The sequence below is a fragment of the Leucoraja erinacea genome, chromosome 6, assembly GCF_028641065.1.
Source record: "Leucoraja erinacea ecotype New England chromosome 6, Leri_hhj_1, whole genome shotgun sequence".
NCBI lineage: Eukaryota > Metazoa > Chordata > Chondrichthyes > Rajiformes > Rajidae > Leucoraja > Leucoraja erinaceus.
Window position 1 is genome coordinate 42,604,125 of NC_073382.1, and position 18,042 is coordinate 42,622,166.

The 18,042-nt window shown below is 46.9% G+C and overlaps 1 protein-coding gene across 1 annotated transcript in view; it reads right to left on the bottom strand.

Annotated features, from left to right (window-relative positions):
- LOC129698011 (cilium assembly protein DZIP1-like) overlaps positions 1–18,042 on the bottom strand; it is a 55,337-nt gene that overhangs the window by 14,181 nt on the left and 23,114 nt on the right. Inside the window, exons 4-5 of the mRNA XM_055636822.1 lie at positions 8,733–8,901; positions 4,553–4,667 (exon numbers count right to left, since the gene is read on the bottom strand). Of these exons, the coding sequence (XP_055492797.1) occupies positions 4,553–4,667; positions 8,733–8,901 (284 nt within the window). The remainder of the gene's footprint in view (positions 1–4,552; positions 4,668–8,732; positions 8,902–18,042) is intronic.

An 18,042-nucleotide genomic window follows, 5' to 3' on the forward strand; every position in this document is an offset into this window, starting at 1 on the left:
GGGAGAGCAAAGCTGAACACAATATGCCAAATGTGACCTCATCAACATCTTGTACAGCTGTAAAATAATGTTCCAACTTCAATCATAATCCTTCTTTACGACCCTAACTAACTTTGATGTCACTTTCAAGAAACAATGTATCTATACTCCTAGATCCCTCTGCTCTACATCACCCCTCAGGGTCCTACCATTGACTGTGAATGTCCTGCCCTGGTTTGACTTCCAATATGCAACAACTCATTCTTATCATAGTGAAACTTCATTAACCATTCTTCAGTTCACTGATCAAGATCCTGTTGTAATTGTTGATAACCACATTTGCTATTTACAATACCACCAACATCAGTGTCATCTGCAAACTTACTAATCCTGCCTTGTAAATTCTAATCCGAATTGTTGATATAATCTGCAAACAGCAATGGGTCCAACACCGATCCCTGAGGCTCATCACAAATTACAGGCCTCCAGTCTGAAAAACAAACTTCCACCACCACCCTCTGCTTCCTTCCATGAAGCCACCTCTGTATCCAGTTAGCTTGGATCCCATGCAATTTAACCTTCCAGAGCAATTTACTATTTGGAACTGTAAACAAGTGTACAGACACTGTCTGGTGTTTAAGTCAGCTTTAATCATCAGTCATAATGGCACTGTACAATACATGTTAGTTCCACTCTACCACTAGTGCAACTACGTAATATAGGAAGTGAGTGTGAATATGAAGTGTTCAATAGGGTGGAGTTAGTGGTAGTACATTACTCTGATTAGTTCACATGCAATAACCAATCTACATCCTTCCCTATAGAGGAGAGAGTTGTTAATTTGTTGTTAGAATACATGCGGTTAAACATACTCGCCGAATCTGTCCGGCGGTCTGCTAACCCGACCCGATCACGTACGGAACAAACCTCTTGCAGGGATGAGGGAATCATAACTTTGTGGCCCTTGATGACGATCCCATCTTGTATCACCAGTTCATCGTGAACTAGGAAGAATGGCTGTACCTCCAGTGGTGTGCTGGATCGTTTCGTAGGCTAGCCCCGTTTGATAATGGAGGAGAGCAGCTGCAGCGTTCTGTCAGCAGCTGTGTGCTCCACAAGGCAGAGCAGACGTTCCGTTGGGACGAAATCGACTTTAAGCACGGCGAGCTCGTCACACTCAAAGGGGTGTTGTTCACAAGACACCCGTGGCGCTCAAGAGAGAGAGTGTTGGCGATGTATTCCGGTAGGCGGCGCGGCTCTGGCCAGCAGCCTCTGCAGCCCCGCGTTTTTATTATTTTTTTGTCTGTGTTTTTGGTCGTTTTTTGTTATTTTATGTTGGGGGTGTGTGTGGGGGGGGGTGGGGGTGGGGTGGGAGGGGGGGGGGAAACTTTTTGAATCTCCCTGCACTGAGACCCGACCTTTTCTCGTCAGCAGTCGTCGTTGTGCCTCCAACAGGAAGGCGGGGAGCAGGTGACGACTCACCTCACCGTGGCCGGGGGAGCGGTGGAGGAGCGCTGCTGCTGCTGATGCTGTTGCTGCTTTGAGCTGCCGGAGAGTCGGAGGCAACGACAGGTCTGTCGGAGCCCGCGCTCCCTGGAGAGAGACCGCTTTTCAGGGCTTCTGCGGTGGCGACTTCTCCCGCCCGAGTTGCTGGGTCGAAGAGCTCCAGCAGGCCTGACAACCGCTGCCCCGCGCACTGGAATGGCAGACGTTCTCTGCGAGCGGACGGGGGCGAAACATCAAGACCCGGTGTGCGACCTCGACCCGGCGTGGCTTTAAGCAGCCGGCGGGCTGACTTTGACTCTGACATCGGGGGGGGGGGAGAGTGCAGAGGAGAGATACGTTTATTTGGCCTCCATCACTGTTATGTGATGGATGTTTATGTTAAATGTAATTATGTTGTGTCTGGGGTCTATTTGTGTGTTATGTATGGCTGCAGAAACGGCATTTCGTTTGGACCTCCAGGGGTCCAAATGACAAATAAATTGATTCTGATTCTGATTCTGATGAGCATATCTGGAGCTGGAGCTGCATCATCATGCGCTGCAATCGTGCAGGAGCTGCGTGAATAGGCTTATTCAGGATGGTGACCAGGAGTTGGTAGTCGGTTTCAATTGTGAAATTTTTTCTGGAGATAAAGTCTCTGAACTTGTAACATGAAAACACGATCTCTAGCAGCTCCTTTTTGATCTGAGCATATGGCTGCTCGGTCTCTGTCATGGTTCAAGAGGTGTAAGATACGGTTAGCACGGTACCGTCGGTTGTTGTTTGCACGCAGGCTGCGCCTAGACCGTATTGCGAGGCGTCGCAGGTGATAGTGACCGGCTGCCAGAGGTCGAAATACGTCAGGGTGGGGGCACTAGCCAGCTGTAGTTTTAAAGGATGGGGTGGAGGCGTGGGTTCGGATCCCACTTCTGACACCATGTAAACAAGTGTACAGACATTGTCTGGTGTTTAAATCAGCTTTAATCATCAGTCATAATGGCACAGTACAATACATGTTAGTTCCACTCTACCACTAGTGCAACTACGTAATATAGGAAGTGAGTGTTAATATGAAGTGTTCAATAGGGTGGAGTTAGTGGTAGTACATTACTCTGATTGGTTCACATGCAATAACCAATCTACGGGAACCTTATCAAAGTTTAGTCCATTGATTCAATGGTCTAAGGTAGACCCTTGGTCTCCTTTGACCACTTCCGTATTACTCATTTTGTTGGCGCCTCCTCTTTCAGTCTCTGCCTGTAAGCCAGCAGAAGCAGCATCAACATATGATCAGACCAATTAAATCAAGGTTGATGGACGGTGAGATAGGCATATGATGGTGGTGATGAAGAGTGTTAACGTACCAAGCGAGGCAAGAGATATGCTGATGGTACTTGGGGAGTTTAGGGTATGGACAAGTTGGGACGAAGGGCTTGTTTCCGTGCTGTATGACGATGACATTTCGGAACCTTCAGTCACAGTTTCAGGATATCAGCTACGCCATTTTTAACTAAGGTTAAGAGAAATTTATTTACTCAGAAGTAGTGAACCTGTGGAATTTTCTATCATTGAAGGTAGTGGAGGTTGATAGCTCAAGAAATTGCAAGGAAGGAATCAGGATACATGAAACAAGTTTAGCAATAGTAAATGCCCTTTGGAGGGGCTAAAAAAGTAGAGCAAACACAATGTGGAAGCACTCTAGGGAATACTGAGATGGAGCATTTCAGTTATGAACAGAAACTGGGTAGGCTGGTTTTGATTTTCTTGGAGGCTATACAAACTGTTGAGGAAAATAAATATAGTGGATAATAGGATAATTTTCCAACCAGCAGGATGCTATAACTACTAAAACCATGGTAAAAGATAAGAGGTTGAAAGGGAAATTGGAGGAGGAACCTTTCCACTCAGAGCTTGGTTGGAACTAATAACAACTAATAGCAATCTACCCTCCTTAGCTCCTGCCTAATGGCATTGTGACCACCCTTGTCCTAATTAAGTACCTTCCTCCAACATCCAGATCTGTCCTATTCAAAATGGTCTTAAAACTTATGAAGGCATGATCACTATCCACAACTCCTTCTTCCACCGTGACACCAGTGACCTGGCCAGTTTCATTTCCCAATAACCTCGTCAGACTATCCACTGACGGTTTAAGGAAATCAGCCTCACCGAAGCCTCCTCATGCCGAAGCCTCTTTAGCCAAAGCCTCAATACCACTCTTACTCTGTCCACTCCCACTATGTCCACTCTCACTATGACCCTTTGGAAACTTCCTGCAACCAAAAAAGCTGAGTTGTCTTCAATGTAGTTGAAGACAACTCAGCGCTTGTCAAATATACCACAATAAAAATCTTATTCTAATTATACTATTTGTCACCCTACTATAGAAAAGATGATGCCATTATGCTGGAAAGAGAAGGAAGAAGATTTATAAGCGTCCCAAAAGTAATCACCAATCCATGTTCTCCAGGGTTCTCGACCCGAAATGTTACCCATTCCTTTTCTCAAGAGCTGCTGCCTGTCCCGCTGAGTTACTCCAGATTTTTGTGTCTATCTCCAGGGATGCCGCCTGACCTACTGAGTTACTCCAGCATTTTGTGTCTATTTATTGTAAACCAGCTTCTGCAAATCATTGTTTCCAGATTTATGAGGCTGTTGCCAGGATTTGAGGGCCTGTGCTATAGGGAGAGGTTGGGCTGGCAAGAACCATAGGAGACCGCAGGGGAATCTTATTGAGGTGTACAAAATCAAGAGGAAAACAGATATTGCGAATGTACATGGATATAAAAGTGTTAGTGGGATGTGAGCCAAATGCAGGCAATTGGGGCTAACGAGTGGGCATCTGGTCAGCAAGGACAAGTTGAATCAAAGTGCCTGTTTGCATGCTGTATCACTGTGATTCTATGTGAATGAGCAAAACATGCTGTATCACTAACTCCCATCAGTTTTCATTAGTACTGATACCACTTCAAGCATGCCATGGTTTTCATTATTTCCCATACAATGGATGAAATTCTTAACACTTTCTGGAAGTGCAACAAAACATATGATCACAACATTAACATTCGAACAAAGCTTTGACAAGTACCTCAGTGATGTTGAGGATGGGGTTGGAGAAGGAGCTTTTACATTTTTACAAATCTTGGCACATGAAGGCTGTGTAATTATTGTGTTCAATTTTCCAGTACCTTTTTTTACTTTCGCTGTGGATATTAACATAAACAGAAGTATATGTAAGTATACATAAAGCAGTGATCATAAATTCTCTGGAGTGAGACTGGTACCTACAACTTTCTGACTCAGAAATGGTTATGCCGGCTTTCTAGTCTCTGTCACAACTGGTGATAGTCTAAAATTAGTTGATGGGACACAGGTACACTGGAAAGTTACTTTTCTTTGCCCTTTCCTAATTTTCTTTAGGAATTGGTGGTCAACCAATAACTTCTTCTGGTGAAGTCATTCATAGTGCTGTTTATTTGGAAATTTCAAGATTAAAACATAAAGACAATGCTGGAAGAATGATAATAGCAGATTGAAAGGGAGCTTACAGGTCATCGAATTCACAACCATTTGCCATTTTGGTGATAGAGTAGTTCCTCATTTAGAACGTGCTATTAATGCAGATTTTGTAATTGACTGCAGTGCATTTTGTAGATAGTATGTACATATTATACGCTATAATCATACACACTATGATCGTAATGTGTCAGTAAAAGGGGGAACATGTTTAACACAATAGATGTGATGCAAATCAGGCAGACTCTGTTGATCTTAATGGTATCAAGCTTTTTGAGTGTTATCGAATTGCTCATCCAGGCCAGCATCCCATGACATTCCTTTGGGGAGTCATGAGGTAAGTTATCACACCATACCCAACTCTTGCACTGACAATATTTATTTGAATGATTCAGTATTTTGTGTCGATCTTCAGTGTAAACCAGCATCTGCTATTCCTTCTGACACTTTTAGGTCAATGTTCAGGGCATTGTTGGGTGGGTACTTGGTAATGGTACTACTTGTGTGACCCAGAAATTACTCGTCACTTATCAGCCCAGGTCCTGTTTCTGTGAAATGTTTAATGGAACCAAACTTCGTTCAAGCATCAGACCACATGCCTTCAAGGGAGGTAATTGAAGAAGCATCTGCAAGTGGCTGGACTCACGGTACTGCCCAGAGTAACTCCTGCAGTGATATCCTGGGGCTGAAATTATTACCCTCCATAACCACAACCCCATAAGCACTTTTCTTTGTGCGAGAAATCACTTCAGCCAATGGAAAAGCCTCAAATTACGATTTAAAATGTTTTTATACAAAATCCTCTAGGGCAGCACAGTGGTGCAGTGTTAGAGTAGCTGCCTTAGAACGGGCAGATACCCAGGTTAGATCCTGACTACAGGTGCTGTCTGTACAGAGTTTGTACGTTCCCAATGACCGTGTGGGGTTTCTCCGAGTGCTCCCATTTCCTCGGTTGACACAATATTTTGGATGAATACGTGGATTAAGAGAAGGTGCACGGGGGGGGGGGGGGGGGGGGGGGGGGGGGGGGGGGGGTGGGGGTTCATATTCCTGGGGCATTGGAGTTCTGGGAGGGGTGGGACCAGAACAAATCGGACAGTCTTCATCTGGGCTGGACTGGAACCGATGTCCTCAGGGGACTATTTGCCAGTGCTGTTGGGAAGAGTTTTTAAACTAATATTGCTGGGGGATGGGAATCAATGCAGGAAGACAGAGGCCATACAATAAGGACAGAAGCAAAAGCTAGAAGGGAGAAAGTAAAAGTGGAAAGTAGTGGAAGATCAATGGCAACATTACATCATCATTCTATAAGGGCTAAGAATGTTAAAGCAAAACCTGACAGCTTTGTGCCTTAATGTCAGGAGCATTCGTAATAAGGTGGATGAATTGAATGCGCAGTTGGTTGTTAATGGATATGATATCGTTGGGATTACAGAGACATGGCTCCAGGGTGACAAAGGCTGGGAGCTCAACATGCAGGGGTATTCAATATTCAGGAAGGACAAACAGAAAGGAAGAGGTGGAATGGCCTTGCTGGTTAAAGAGGATATTAAGGCAATAGTAACCAGACTGATTCCTGGGATGTCAGGACTTTCATATGAAGAAAGACTGGATAGACTCGGCTTGTACTCGCTAGAATTTAGAAGATTGAGGGGGGATCTTATAGAAACTTACAAAATTCTTAAGGGCTAGATGCAGGAAGATTGTTCCCGATGTTGGGGAAGTCCAGAACAAGGGGTCATATTTTAAGGATAAGGAGAAAATCTTTTAGGACCGAGATGAGGAAAACATTTTTCACACAGAGAATGGCGAATCTCTGGAATTCTCTGCCACAGAAGGTAGTTGAGGCCAGTTCATTGGCTATATTTAACAAGGAGTTAGATGCTGTAGAATCTGTATGGGTAGAACTGCAAATTAGCCAAGGGCAGAAAACGCTTGTTGGAGTTGTGTACAGACCAACAAACAGCAGTAGTGAGGTTGGGGATAGCATCAAACAGGAAATTAAGGATGTGTGTAGCAAAGGTACAGCAGTTATCATGGGTTGTGTTTCCACTTTGAAGGAAATTCGGGAAATTCTGGTTGTCTTTGGGTAATTTTAAGCCCCTGTCCCACGATGCGAGTTCACCCAAGAGCTCTCCTGAGTTTAAAAAAAAATCAAACTCGTGGTACCTAATCACAAGTATTTTTTTACTCTTGGAAATTTTTCACATTGTTGAAAAAACTTCACGAGTTTCCACGTTTCCCGAGTACCTGCCGTTAACATTACGAGCCGCTACGAGACATCCATGAGCTCCGACGTACCCGCTACGTACATTCTACATACTTACTAGGTAGAGCTTACATACTAGGGAAGCATGATCAGAAAAATACTGGTTTAAATTGAAGATAGACACAAAAAGCTGGTATAACTCGGCATTCCTGGAGAAAAGGAATAGGTGACATTTCGGGTCGAGACCTTCTTCAGATTGAGAGTCAGGGGAAACGAAAACGAAAGATATACTAGAGAGGCCAAACACAAATTGGAGGAACATCATCTCATAGTTTGCTTGGGCAGCTTACAATCCAGAGGTATGAATATTGATTTCTCTAACTTCACGTAACCCCCCATTCTCCATCCCTCCCCCACCAGTCATACCAGCTTCAAAGTCGTATTGTTGAGTATCATTGTCCATGCTCGTTTTCACCTAGGCCACAGCTAACAATGGCCTGTTTCGTTTATCATCATTACTTCTTTGCAAATCTTTCAATCATTTGTTCGATATCTCCCTACATCAGTCTATATCTCTCGTTTCCCTTTCCTCGACTCTCAGTCTGAAGAACGGTCTTGACCTGAAATGTCACCTATTCCTTTTTTACAGAGATGCTGCCTGACCTGCTGAGTTACTCCAGCTTTGGTGCCTACACACACACATCCTTAGCGATGTAGGGTGATTCCAGCATGAAGAAGGTATATTTATTCACAGTTCTAGGCACTTATCCATTGCAACCTAGAGATTACAGCTGTTCTTTGTCAATGTACCGAGCAATTAACAACTTTTTAAAATAAACTCACCTAATCAATTCTCCATACAGGTATACTGTATGGTACAAATAGGGAGAGTGGCATACTAAACAACAGGAAACATAAAGTTAAAGATAACACTGGGGAAAGACAACGTTGAAAAGTTAGAGACATTGATCAATGATGGCTTATTTCAAATCCACAAGTAACCATTGTGTCATGAGAATATAAAATGCTGTAGGTACTGTGAATCTTTGAAGCACTTTGGATTCTCTCAGTCTTTCCCAGTGCACATTGTTAAGGCCTTCACCACTGATCTACGAGCTGTTTTATTTTGTTTCTGTGCCTGAGTAAAGCCAGATACAGGTTACGGGTATAGCACAAAATTACCTTCTACAAAGATCCACCCATTAGTAAGCACAAATCTATTGACGAGGTGACACAAAGTCTCACAACTAGCATTAAATTCTGTGCTCAAATTGACACAAAGTGCTGGAGTAACTCAGTAGGCCAGGCCCTGGAGAACATGGATAGGTGATGTTGCGGATCAAGATCCTTCTTTACGCTGAAGGGTTTGAAGAAGGGTCTCAACCCGAAATGTCACCTATTCATGTTCTCGTGAGATGCTGCCTACCAGTTGAGTTACTCAAGCACGTTGTGTCCGTTTCTGCAAGTTCTTTACTTCTACTTACATTTTATGCTGTTATGAGCAGCTAAAACAGCAAATTACTAGATTCTTCATGAGTCTTACTTTTCAATTGACAAATGCTGTCTTTGCCACTAATCCTATCCTGAATCTTGCGTGCCAAGCTTTCACGATAAAGATAAAAGTTTGGCAATCCTTTTGCTTTTTCTTCTCTGTCAAAATCAATAGTATACTGAATTCTTGTAAGCTGTTCTTCAGAAATGCCTTGAGCATCCTAGAAAATGAACACGTTCCATGTTATTACTGCAAATATCTTGGAATTGTTAACATATTATTACATCATTCCTCTGAAACCTATGCTCTTTAGTTCTTGATTCTCCTTGTAAATCTCTGCATTCTTTTCAGCTTCATGGTATATTTTCGATAGCAGAGCGACCAAAAGAGAATCACCAAGAGTCTCCTCTATATCCCGCAGCTCCGCTTACTCCCTATGAAAATAAAATTTCCACTCCCCATTCCCAGTTCTCCCACAAGCCTACTGTCTCCACCTCTTCTTTACTTTTCCCCCCCCCCCCCCCCCCCCCCCCCCCCCACACTCTGACATCAGTCTGAAGAAGGGTCTCGACCCGAAACGTCGCCTATTCCTTCTCTCCATAGATGCTGTCTCACCCGCTGAGTTTGTCCAGCAATTTTGTCTACCTGCAATACTTCAAATGTGGCCTCACTAATGCTTTGTACAACTGTAAAATAATATCCCAACTTCTATACTCAATTGCCTAACCTATGAAGACCAGCAAACCAAAAGCCTTCTTAACCACCTACTGGCAATGCCATTTTCAGGTAACTACCATGTTTCCCGGCAATGAAGACGCACCTGCGTCAAAAACGCACCCCCATTTTGAGTTGCCAAATTTTGAAAAAAGGTTGGCGGGCCAGGGTCAAGGGTTTGGTTTAGTCCAGGGGTCGGCAACCTTTCTTGCATAGGGGCCAGGACCCATATTTGTGAGCGGATGGTGGGCCACATCTATCGCCATAGTTAAAAAATGGAGTTAATATTACATACTAACTAAATTAGTAATTAGTGATAATACATACTAATAATACATAAATTAGTAATGATACATACTAATAATACATAGTTTTCATGTGTTTATCAATTAGTTTTCTGCAGTTCCCAGATCTCGCGTGTGCCTGGGGCTAGCTGTAGTTCCCAGATCCTTCGCGTCCCTGGAACTGGCTGCAGTTCCCAGATCCCTCGTGTCCCCGGGACTAGCTGTAGTTCTCAGGTCGCCTGCCCCAGGACTGGCTGCAGTGCCCAGGCCGCCTGCGAGCCCTGGGTCTAGCTGCAGTTCCCAAATCGCCCGCGAACCCCGGGACTAGCTGCAGTTCCCAGATCGCCTGCCCCAGGACTGGCTGTAGCGCCCAGGTCACCTGCGATATCGCCCATATTATCGCAACATGACATGTGCTGCCAGTCAGTGCTGCTGCACAGTAGAAGTAACATGCTGTAGTGTGCTGTATGCATTACTCAATAAATACTGTTGTACCAGATCATTGAGTATGTTTGGTTCACTCAACATGGTGTCAGACGTGGTTGACCCACTCCACGTATATCGGTGTTTATTTTATTTCCAGTGTTTTGTTTTCACCTGTTTTGTCCCTCTTCTCATGTTGCCATGGCCAGCTCATTCCGTAAACTGATCCTCTGATTTTTGACCTCGCAGAACGTTGGCGGATTTTCGAGCGTGTTTTCAACCATTACATTCGAGCTGCTCATCGCAACGTTCCACAAGAACACCGTGTCTCTATACTACTCAATGTCGCTGGCCCAGAAGCTATCAAACGAGCAGAGCATTTCGACGATGCTCCTGCAGTTCTGGATCACAACAATCAGTTTGTGGTACCTGTTGAAATTATTGATGATTCTGCTCACTAAATTCAGACAGCTATGTGACCTTTGTGCCAACTCCATACTGGAACGTACTAAATGGTTTGCTCAAAACCAGCAACAAGGCGAGCCTGTGCAAAATTATATCAGCGACCTGAAACATATTGCTGCACGCTGCCGTTTTACTAATATGTGTGATGAACACGTCCGTGACAGACGGGTGGGTGGAATCTTCAGTGATAAAGTACGTGATGAATTACTTCGTGATACTGAACTAACCCTGGCCCGAGCTGAGCATGCTTGTCGTATTGCTGATATCACGATCTCTCACACTAAATCCATGGGGCCCAGACGGCATTCCTCATACCGACACCTCCTACCGTAACCAGTGCTCCCAGCCCCACACATCATCTCGACAATCTCAAAGATTTATTAAGAGGTGTTCTATTTGTGGCGGGTCCCACCCCGTGGATCACGAACTGTGCCTTGCCTTTGGAAAACGATGCCATTATTGCAAAAGGAGAAACCATTTATTTAAATGTTGCCGGGCCCGTAGGAATCGTTCACTCCCAAGGCAGTCTGTACACCTGTTAAAACATGAAGATTCTGATATCAAGTACCAAGAGCTACCAGCACCTTCCCCAGTCGCTCTTCCCGAGCGTGAAGATAACAGTCATAACATACACTCCCTGGTTGCTTCCTCGAACAAGCAAGTCGACCCTGAAGTCTCACTTCGTGTCAACAATACCATTACTGTTGCAAAGATTGACACGGAGCCAAATGCAACGTCATGCCATTACCGAAATTATACGGATCAAAAATGCCGAACGTTTTGTAAACGCTTCGGCCACTTTGTTAGCCTACGGGGAGGGAGGTACACCCAATTGGAGAAGCTGAGCTGAACTGCCACCTAGCGTCACAAGCTCTCAAGTTGAACTTTTTCATTGTCCGTGGGAAAGCTGCAACTCTGCTTGGCATTAACGCGTGCCAGGACCTAGGACTAGTAACTTTTGGGCCTGCTGTCCATCAAATACTTTCCCAGTACAAGGAACTATTTGATGATAAGCTTGGGAAGCTAACCATCAAATACAACATCGTCACCTCTGCAAATGTCTTACCTGTGGTACGAGCACCACACTGCATTCCACATGCTATGCGTGACAGAGTACACAATGAGCTTCAGCGAATAGTCTCCCTGGGTGTCATTGCCACGGTTACCGACCCATCCGACTGGGTTTCCACCATGGTGGTTGCAACAAAGAAAAACAAAGAATAAATCCGAATTTGTATCAACCCGAGACCCGAACACAGCGATTAAACACTTGCACTACCTGATGCACACAGTGGAAGAAGTTGCTGCCCAGGTAAGCAGTGCCTCTGTGATTTCCGTTCTTGATGCCAAAAGTTAATTCTGGCAGATCACGCTGAACCCTGATTCATCCAATCTCACCACGTTCGGCACCCCCTTTCATCGTTACAAATTTCTATGGATGCCCTTTGACATCAACTCTGCCAGCAAAGTATTCCAGCGTACAATGGAACAATTATTTACGGGGTATCCCTGTAACATGAATGTCGACGATATTCTTGTTGCTGGACATGACATGGCTGAACATGATGCCAACCTGAAAAAGATACTATACCGTGCAAGAGACATCCATCCCAATCTCAACCATCTGAAGTGCAGATTTCGCGTCAAGGAGGTCCATTATGTCGGACACGTATTCACCAGTGATGGCCTCAGACCAGACCCCTCCAAGATAATTGCCATCAACGAGATGCCAGTTCCCACTGACATGACAAGTTTGCAGAGATTCCTGGGATTAGTTAACTACTTGGGGAAATTAGTTAGCAAAATTACTTAGCGAAATTTCTGCCCCCCTACGACAAGGACACTTCATGGTCTTGGTACCCACAACACCAGAGTGCTTTCGAAATCCTTAAATTACAATTGTCCAGTGCCCCTACCCTCGCTTATTTTGATTTAAACCTACCAGTGACACTCACGTGTGATGCATCCTAATATGGACTTGGAGCCGCTTGCCTATAGACTTCCACCGAAGGAGACTGCAGACCTATTGCTCATGCCTCCCGTACCCTGTCTGAGACTGAGCAGCGATATGCCCAGATCAAAAAGGAATTACAAGCTGTGGTTTTTGCCTGCACAAAATTCAAGGACTTTATTTTTGGTAGGTCTGTGGTTGTCGAAACAAACCACCGTTGGTCACCATTCTTAACAAACCCATTCATGCTGCTCCTTGCAATCAGTTCCTTGGTCTTACTGATGTTGAGAGCTAAGTTGTCGTGCTGGCACCATTTGGTCAGTCGGTCAATCTCATTTCTATACTCCGACTCGTCCCCATCTGTGATTCATCCAACAACAGGGGTGTTGTTGGCGAACTTGATGATGGAGTTCGCGTTATGTCCAGCTACGCAGTCATGGGTATAGAGTGAGTAAAGCACGGGGCTGAGCACGCAGCCTTGAGGTGCTCCCGTACTAATTGTTACTGAGGATTAAGTGGTTCCTCCAATTCGAACAAATTGTGGTCTGTGGATGAGGAAGTCGAGGATCCAATTGCAGAGGGATGCGCAGAGGCCCAGTTCCGTGAGCTTGGTAGCCAACTTGGAAGGGATGATGGTATTAAACGGCCGAGCCGTAGTCTATAAACAACAGCTTGACGTAGGTGTTTTTATTGTCCGTGGTACAATGTGGAGTGGAGAGCCAGAGCAATTGCATCCTCCGTTGTGACGATATGCAAACTGTAGTTGGTCGAGGTTCTTGTCGAGGTAGGAGTTGATGTGCACCATAACCAACCTCTCAAAGCACTTCATCACCACATATGTTAGTGCCACTGGTTGATAGTAATTGAGGCACATCACCTTATTCTTGTTGGGCACCGGTATTATTGAAGCCCTCTTAAAGCAGGTGGGAACTTCAGAAGTGAAAGGTTGAAAATGTCCGCAAAAACCTCTGCCAGATCATCTGCACAGGTTTTGAGAACTCGATCGGGCATACCATCAGGTCCAGGCGCCTTCCGAAGGTTTAACCCCTGAAAGATCTTCTGACGTTGGCCTCTGTGACTGTGGCTGTAATACCATCAGGGCGAATGGGGACTCAGGAAGGCACATCAGTGTACTCCCTATCGAACCGTGCGTAACATAGAAACATAGAAAATAGGTACAGGAGGAGGCCCTTCGAGCCAACACCATAATTCATTGCGATTATGGCTGATCATCCCCAATCAATAACCCGTCCCTGCCTTCTCCCCATATCCCTTGATTCCACTAGCCCCTAGGGCACTATCTAAATCTCTCTTAAATCCACCCAGTGACTTGGCCTCCACTGCCCTCTGTGGCAGGCAATTCCACAAATTCACAACTCTCTGGGTGAAAAAGTTTTTTTCTCACCGCAATCTTAAATGGCTTCCCCTAACATTGGGAACATTTTTCGTTGGACAGTCCTTTTATCTATATTACTAAAAGTCTATTCTTGACCGGTTTTGGCCATCTGTGCTGCGATTTACAAGAGAACACCGCAATCTATGGCCGTCATTTTTGGCCACCTTGCTCAGAGCCCCCCTCCGCCATATGTGTGCCGAGGATTTTTCCCGTCGATGAAACATGACAGAGATTTTAATGATTTTACAATATTCCCCATTCTCTCTGTGCCCCTGCTGGCGGCAGGGGGGAGGGACTATAAAACCAGGAAGTGGTGTGCCCCAGTCAGTCTGTTCAAGATGGAGGAAGGCAGAGGGTCACGTTTCTCCGAGCTGTGAATAACACTGAACACAGGTTCTGAAACGCTTGCAGAATGTGTCTATTGGTTCTAAAATGTTTGCAAAAATTGTTTATTGGTTCTAAAATGTTTGCAAAAAGTGTTTCTTCTGGTTCTGCATTGTTTGCAGAATGTGTCTTTTTTGGTTCTAAAATGTTTTTTAAGTTCTCTCCCCCCTTTCCTGGCCCCCCTCCCCCCCCCCCCTCCCCCCCCTTCTCCCCCTCTCCCCCCCCCCTTTCCTCTCTCCCCCCCCCCTCCTCCTCCCCCCCCTCTCCTCTCCCTCCCTCTCATCTCCCCCCTCTCCTCCCTCCCCCTCCCTCTCCCCTCTCCCTCATTCTCTGTGCCCCCCTCCCCTCCTCCCCCCCCTCTCCTCTCTCACCCCTCTCCCTCTCTCCTCTCCCCCCCTTGGTTCTCCTCTCCCCCTCTCCTCTGACCCCTTCCCCCCCTCTCTCCCTCTCCCCCCTCTCCTCCTCCCTCCTCTCCTCTCCCCCCCTCCTCCGCCCTCTCCCCCCTCCCCTCCCTCTCCTCTCTCCCCTCTCCTCTCCCCCCCCCCCCCCTCCCTCTCTCTCCCCCCCCCTCTCCTCCTCTTCCCCCTCTTTTTCCCCTCCCCACCTCCCCCTCCCCTCCTCCCCCCCCCCCCACCATTCCTCCCCTAAACCACCTCCCCTCCACACACCCCCCCCCCCTACCCTCCTCCCCCCTCCCCCCCCTCTCTCCCCCCCCCCCTCCCTCCCCCTCCTCCCCTCTCCTCCCCCTTTCCCCCCCCCCCCCCCCCTCTCCCTCCTCCCCTCCCCTCCCCTCCCCCCCCGCGCCCCCCCCCCTCTCCCCCTCTCTCTCCCTCTCCCCCACCCTCCCTCCCCTAATCTCCTCCCCCCATCCCCTCCCACCCCCCCCCTACCCTCTTCCCTCCACTCTCCCCACCCCCCCCCTCTGCCTGCCCCCCACCTCCCCTCTCTCTCCCCCCTCCCCTCAGCACCCCCCCTCTCTCCCCCCCACTCTCACGCTCTATCTGTCCTCCCCTCCTCCCCCCACCTTTTCCCCCCCCCCTCACCCCCTCCCTCTCTCCCTCCTCTCTCCTCTATCTGTCCCTCCCTCTCCCCCACCCCCCTCTCTCTGTCTCTCTGTCTCCCTCTCTGTCTCTGCCCCTTCTCTCTCTGCCCTCACTCTCTACCCCCCACCCCACCCCCTCTCTAGATGTGACTGCAAGTTGGGGGCTATGCGTCAGTAGATAGGGTGTGTATGGGGTAAAAGGAGCAAATTAATAATATTAATATAATATCAAGGGGGGTAATTAGCATGAGTGCGGGGGGGGGGGGGGGTTAGTTAGTGTGTGTGACGCTGCATGCCGCCTCCCCCCCCCCCCCCCCACACAACCGCACGTTGGGGGAACAGACCCAACGGGTCTGCACTTGGTCTAGTAATTTTATATGTTTCTATAAGATCCCCCTCATCCTTCTAAACTCTAGTGAATACAAGCCTACTCTTTTCATTCTTTCCTCGTATGACAGTCCCGCCATCCCAGGGATCAATCTCGTGAACCTAGCCTGCACTGCCTCAATCACAAGGATGTCCTTCCTCAGATTCGGAGACCAAAACTGGACACAATACTCCAGATGTGGTCTCACCAGAGCCCTATACAACGCATTGCGCTCGTCAAGGAGTGATGCTTCGCTGTTGTTTGAGCTGTTTCCTGATTTTGCCTTGTAGGAGGGATGGTATTCAAGCCCTGCTAGTTGCCGAACATCCGTCTCATTCCCTTTTGGCCTTTTTGATGGCCTTACCAAGGTCGTATCTGGATTTCTTATAGACCTCTGCAACACCTACCTAAATGCCGGGGATCTGGTCTTTAGAAGAAAGCGGATCTCAAGGTTCATCCAAGGCTTCTGGTTAGGAAACACTCAGAAGGTTTTTGTTGAAACGCAGTCCTCCGCACATTTCCTTATGAAGTCTGTAACCACTGTAGCGTATTAATTCAGGTCCTTTGCCGAGTCCCTGAACATTGCCCAGTCCACTGACTCCAAGCAGTCCTGGAGTTGTTCCTCTGCCTCCCCCAACCAGCTCTGTACAGTCCTCACCTCTGGGGGTGCTTCCTTCAGTTGCTGCCTGTATGCAGCAAGAAGCAGCACCGCTGAATGGTCAGATTTTCTGAATTGAGGGCGAGGGATAGAGCGATAGGCGTCTTTGATAGTCGTGTAGCAATGATCTTGGGTGTTTGATCCTCTGGTGCTACAGGAGACATGTTGGTGGAAGTTAGGGAGCGATTTCTTCAGGTTAGCTTTGTTAAAGTCCCCGGCTATGGTGGTAAACGCCTCGGGGTAGGCTGTTTGGTGCTTGTTGGCCACAGCGTGCAGCATGAAGTGGGATATAGTCCGCGGTCAGGATGATGGGAGGTGAATTCCCTCGGTAGTTAGAAGAGGCGACACTTCACCGCCAGGTGTTCCATGTGCGGAGAGCAGGATTTAACAGAACTGCCACGTCTGAGCACCACGCAGAGTTGACCATGAGGCAGACGCCCCCTCCTCTCCTTTTCCCAGATGCCTGCGTATGGTCCGTACGGTGGATGGAGAAACCTTCAGGCTGGACCTCTGAATCTGGGGAGCTGGGGGGTGGGCCATGTCTCTGTGAAACAGAACACGGAGCATTCCCTCAGCTCCCTTTGGTAAAGCAGCCTAGACCTTGACCTCCACTTTGTTTTCTAGTGAAAGCCTTGTCCAGTTGTACGAGTTCATTCCAAGAGCTCTTCCGAGTTTACCCTGATTCAAACTCGGAGATTTACGGTAATGGCGATACGTCGGTACTCGGGGCTCTCGTGGACATTTTTCAACATGTTGAAAAATCTTCACGAGTCTTCCCGTGCTTACCTGCCAATAGCGAGTCTTCCCGAGTACCTGCCATCAGCATTATGAGCCGCTAAAAGACGTCCCCGAGCTCCGACTTACCCGCTATGTTCATTCTCTGTGCTTACCACAAGTTTGATTTTTTTTTAAATCTGGAGAGCTTTTGGAATGAACTCGTACCGTGGGACAGTGCTTTTACTGTACGTTGGATGGTAGGAAAGGGGGACCGAGGCCCCCTTCACTTCAACCACACTTGTAGTACTGTCCAACGACCACGTTTCCATACTCCATGAAGGCCTCCTCGGTGTTTACAGGTACAGTACTTGCGAGCCTCCGCGAGGTCAGGGTTTCCCCTCCGATCAGGAATTCCCTTACAGTCGCTACCTCCGGGAAATCGCAGTAGCGCAAATGCATTTAAATGCATTCGCAACTCGCTACTTTCATCACTGGTTTCCGCAGATTCTTTTAGCTGAGAAATACTATATTTGAAGATTTTCTGTCGTGCAGCTGGCAAAATGTTGCCACAGGTAAGTGCCATCTACAATAAAATGGTAGTAAGGAAGGCGAATGCAATGCTAGCATTTATTTAGAGATGGCTGGAGTACAAAAACAAAATGTAATGTTAACATATATGGAGCATTTGATGACACTGGCCTGTGCTAACTGGAGTTTAGAAGGATGAGAGGCATCCGCATTGAAACTTACTAAATAGTGAAAGGCCTGGATAGAGTGAATATGGAGAGGATGTTTCCACTGGTGGGAGAGTCTATGACCTGAGTTCATAGCCTCAGAATAACAGAACGCATCTTTAGAAAGGAGATGAGAAGGAATTTCTTCAGTCAGAGGGTCGTGAATCTGTGGAAATTCATTGCCACAGAAGGCTGTGGAGACCAAAGATACTAGAAGAGCAAGATA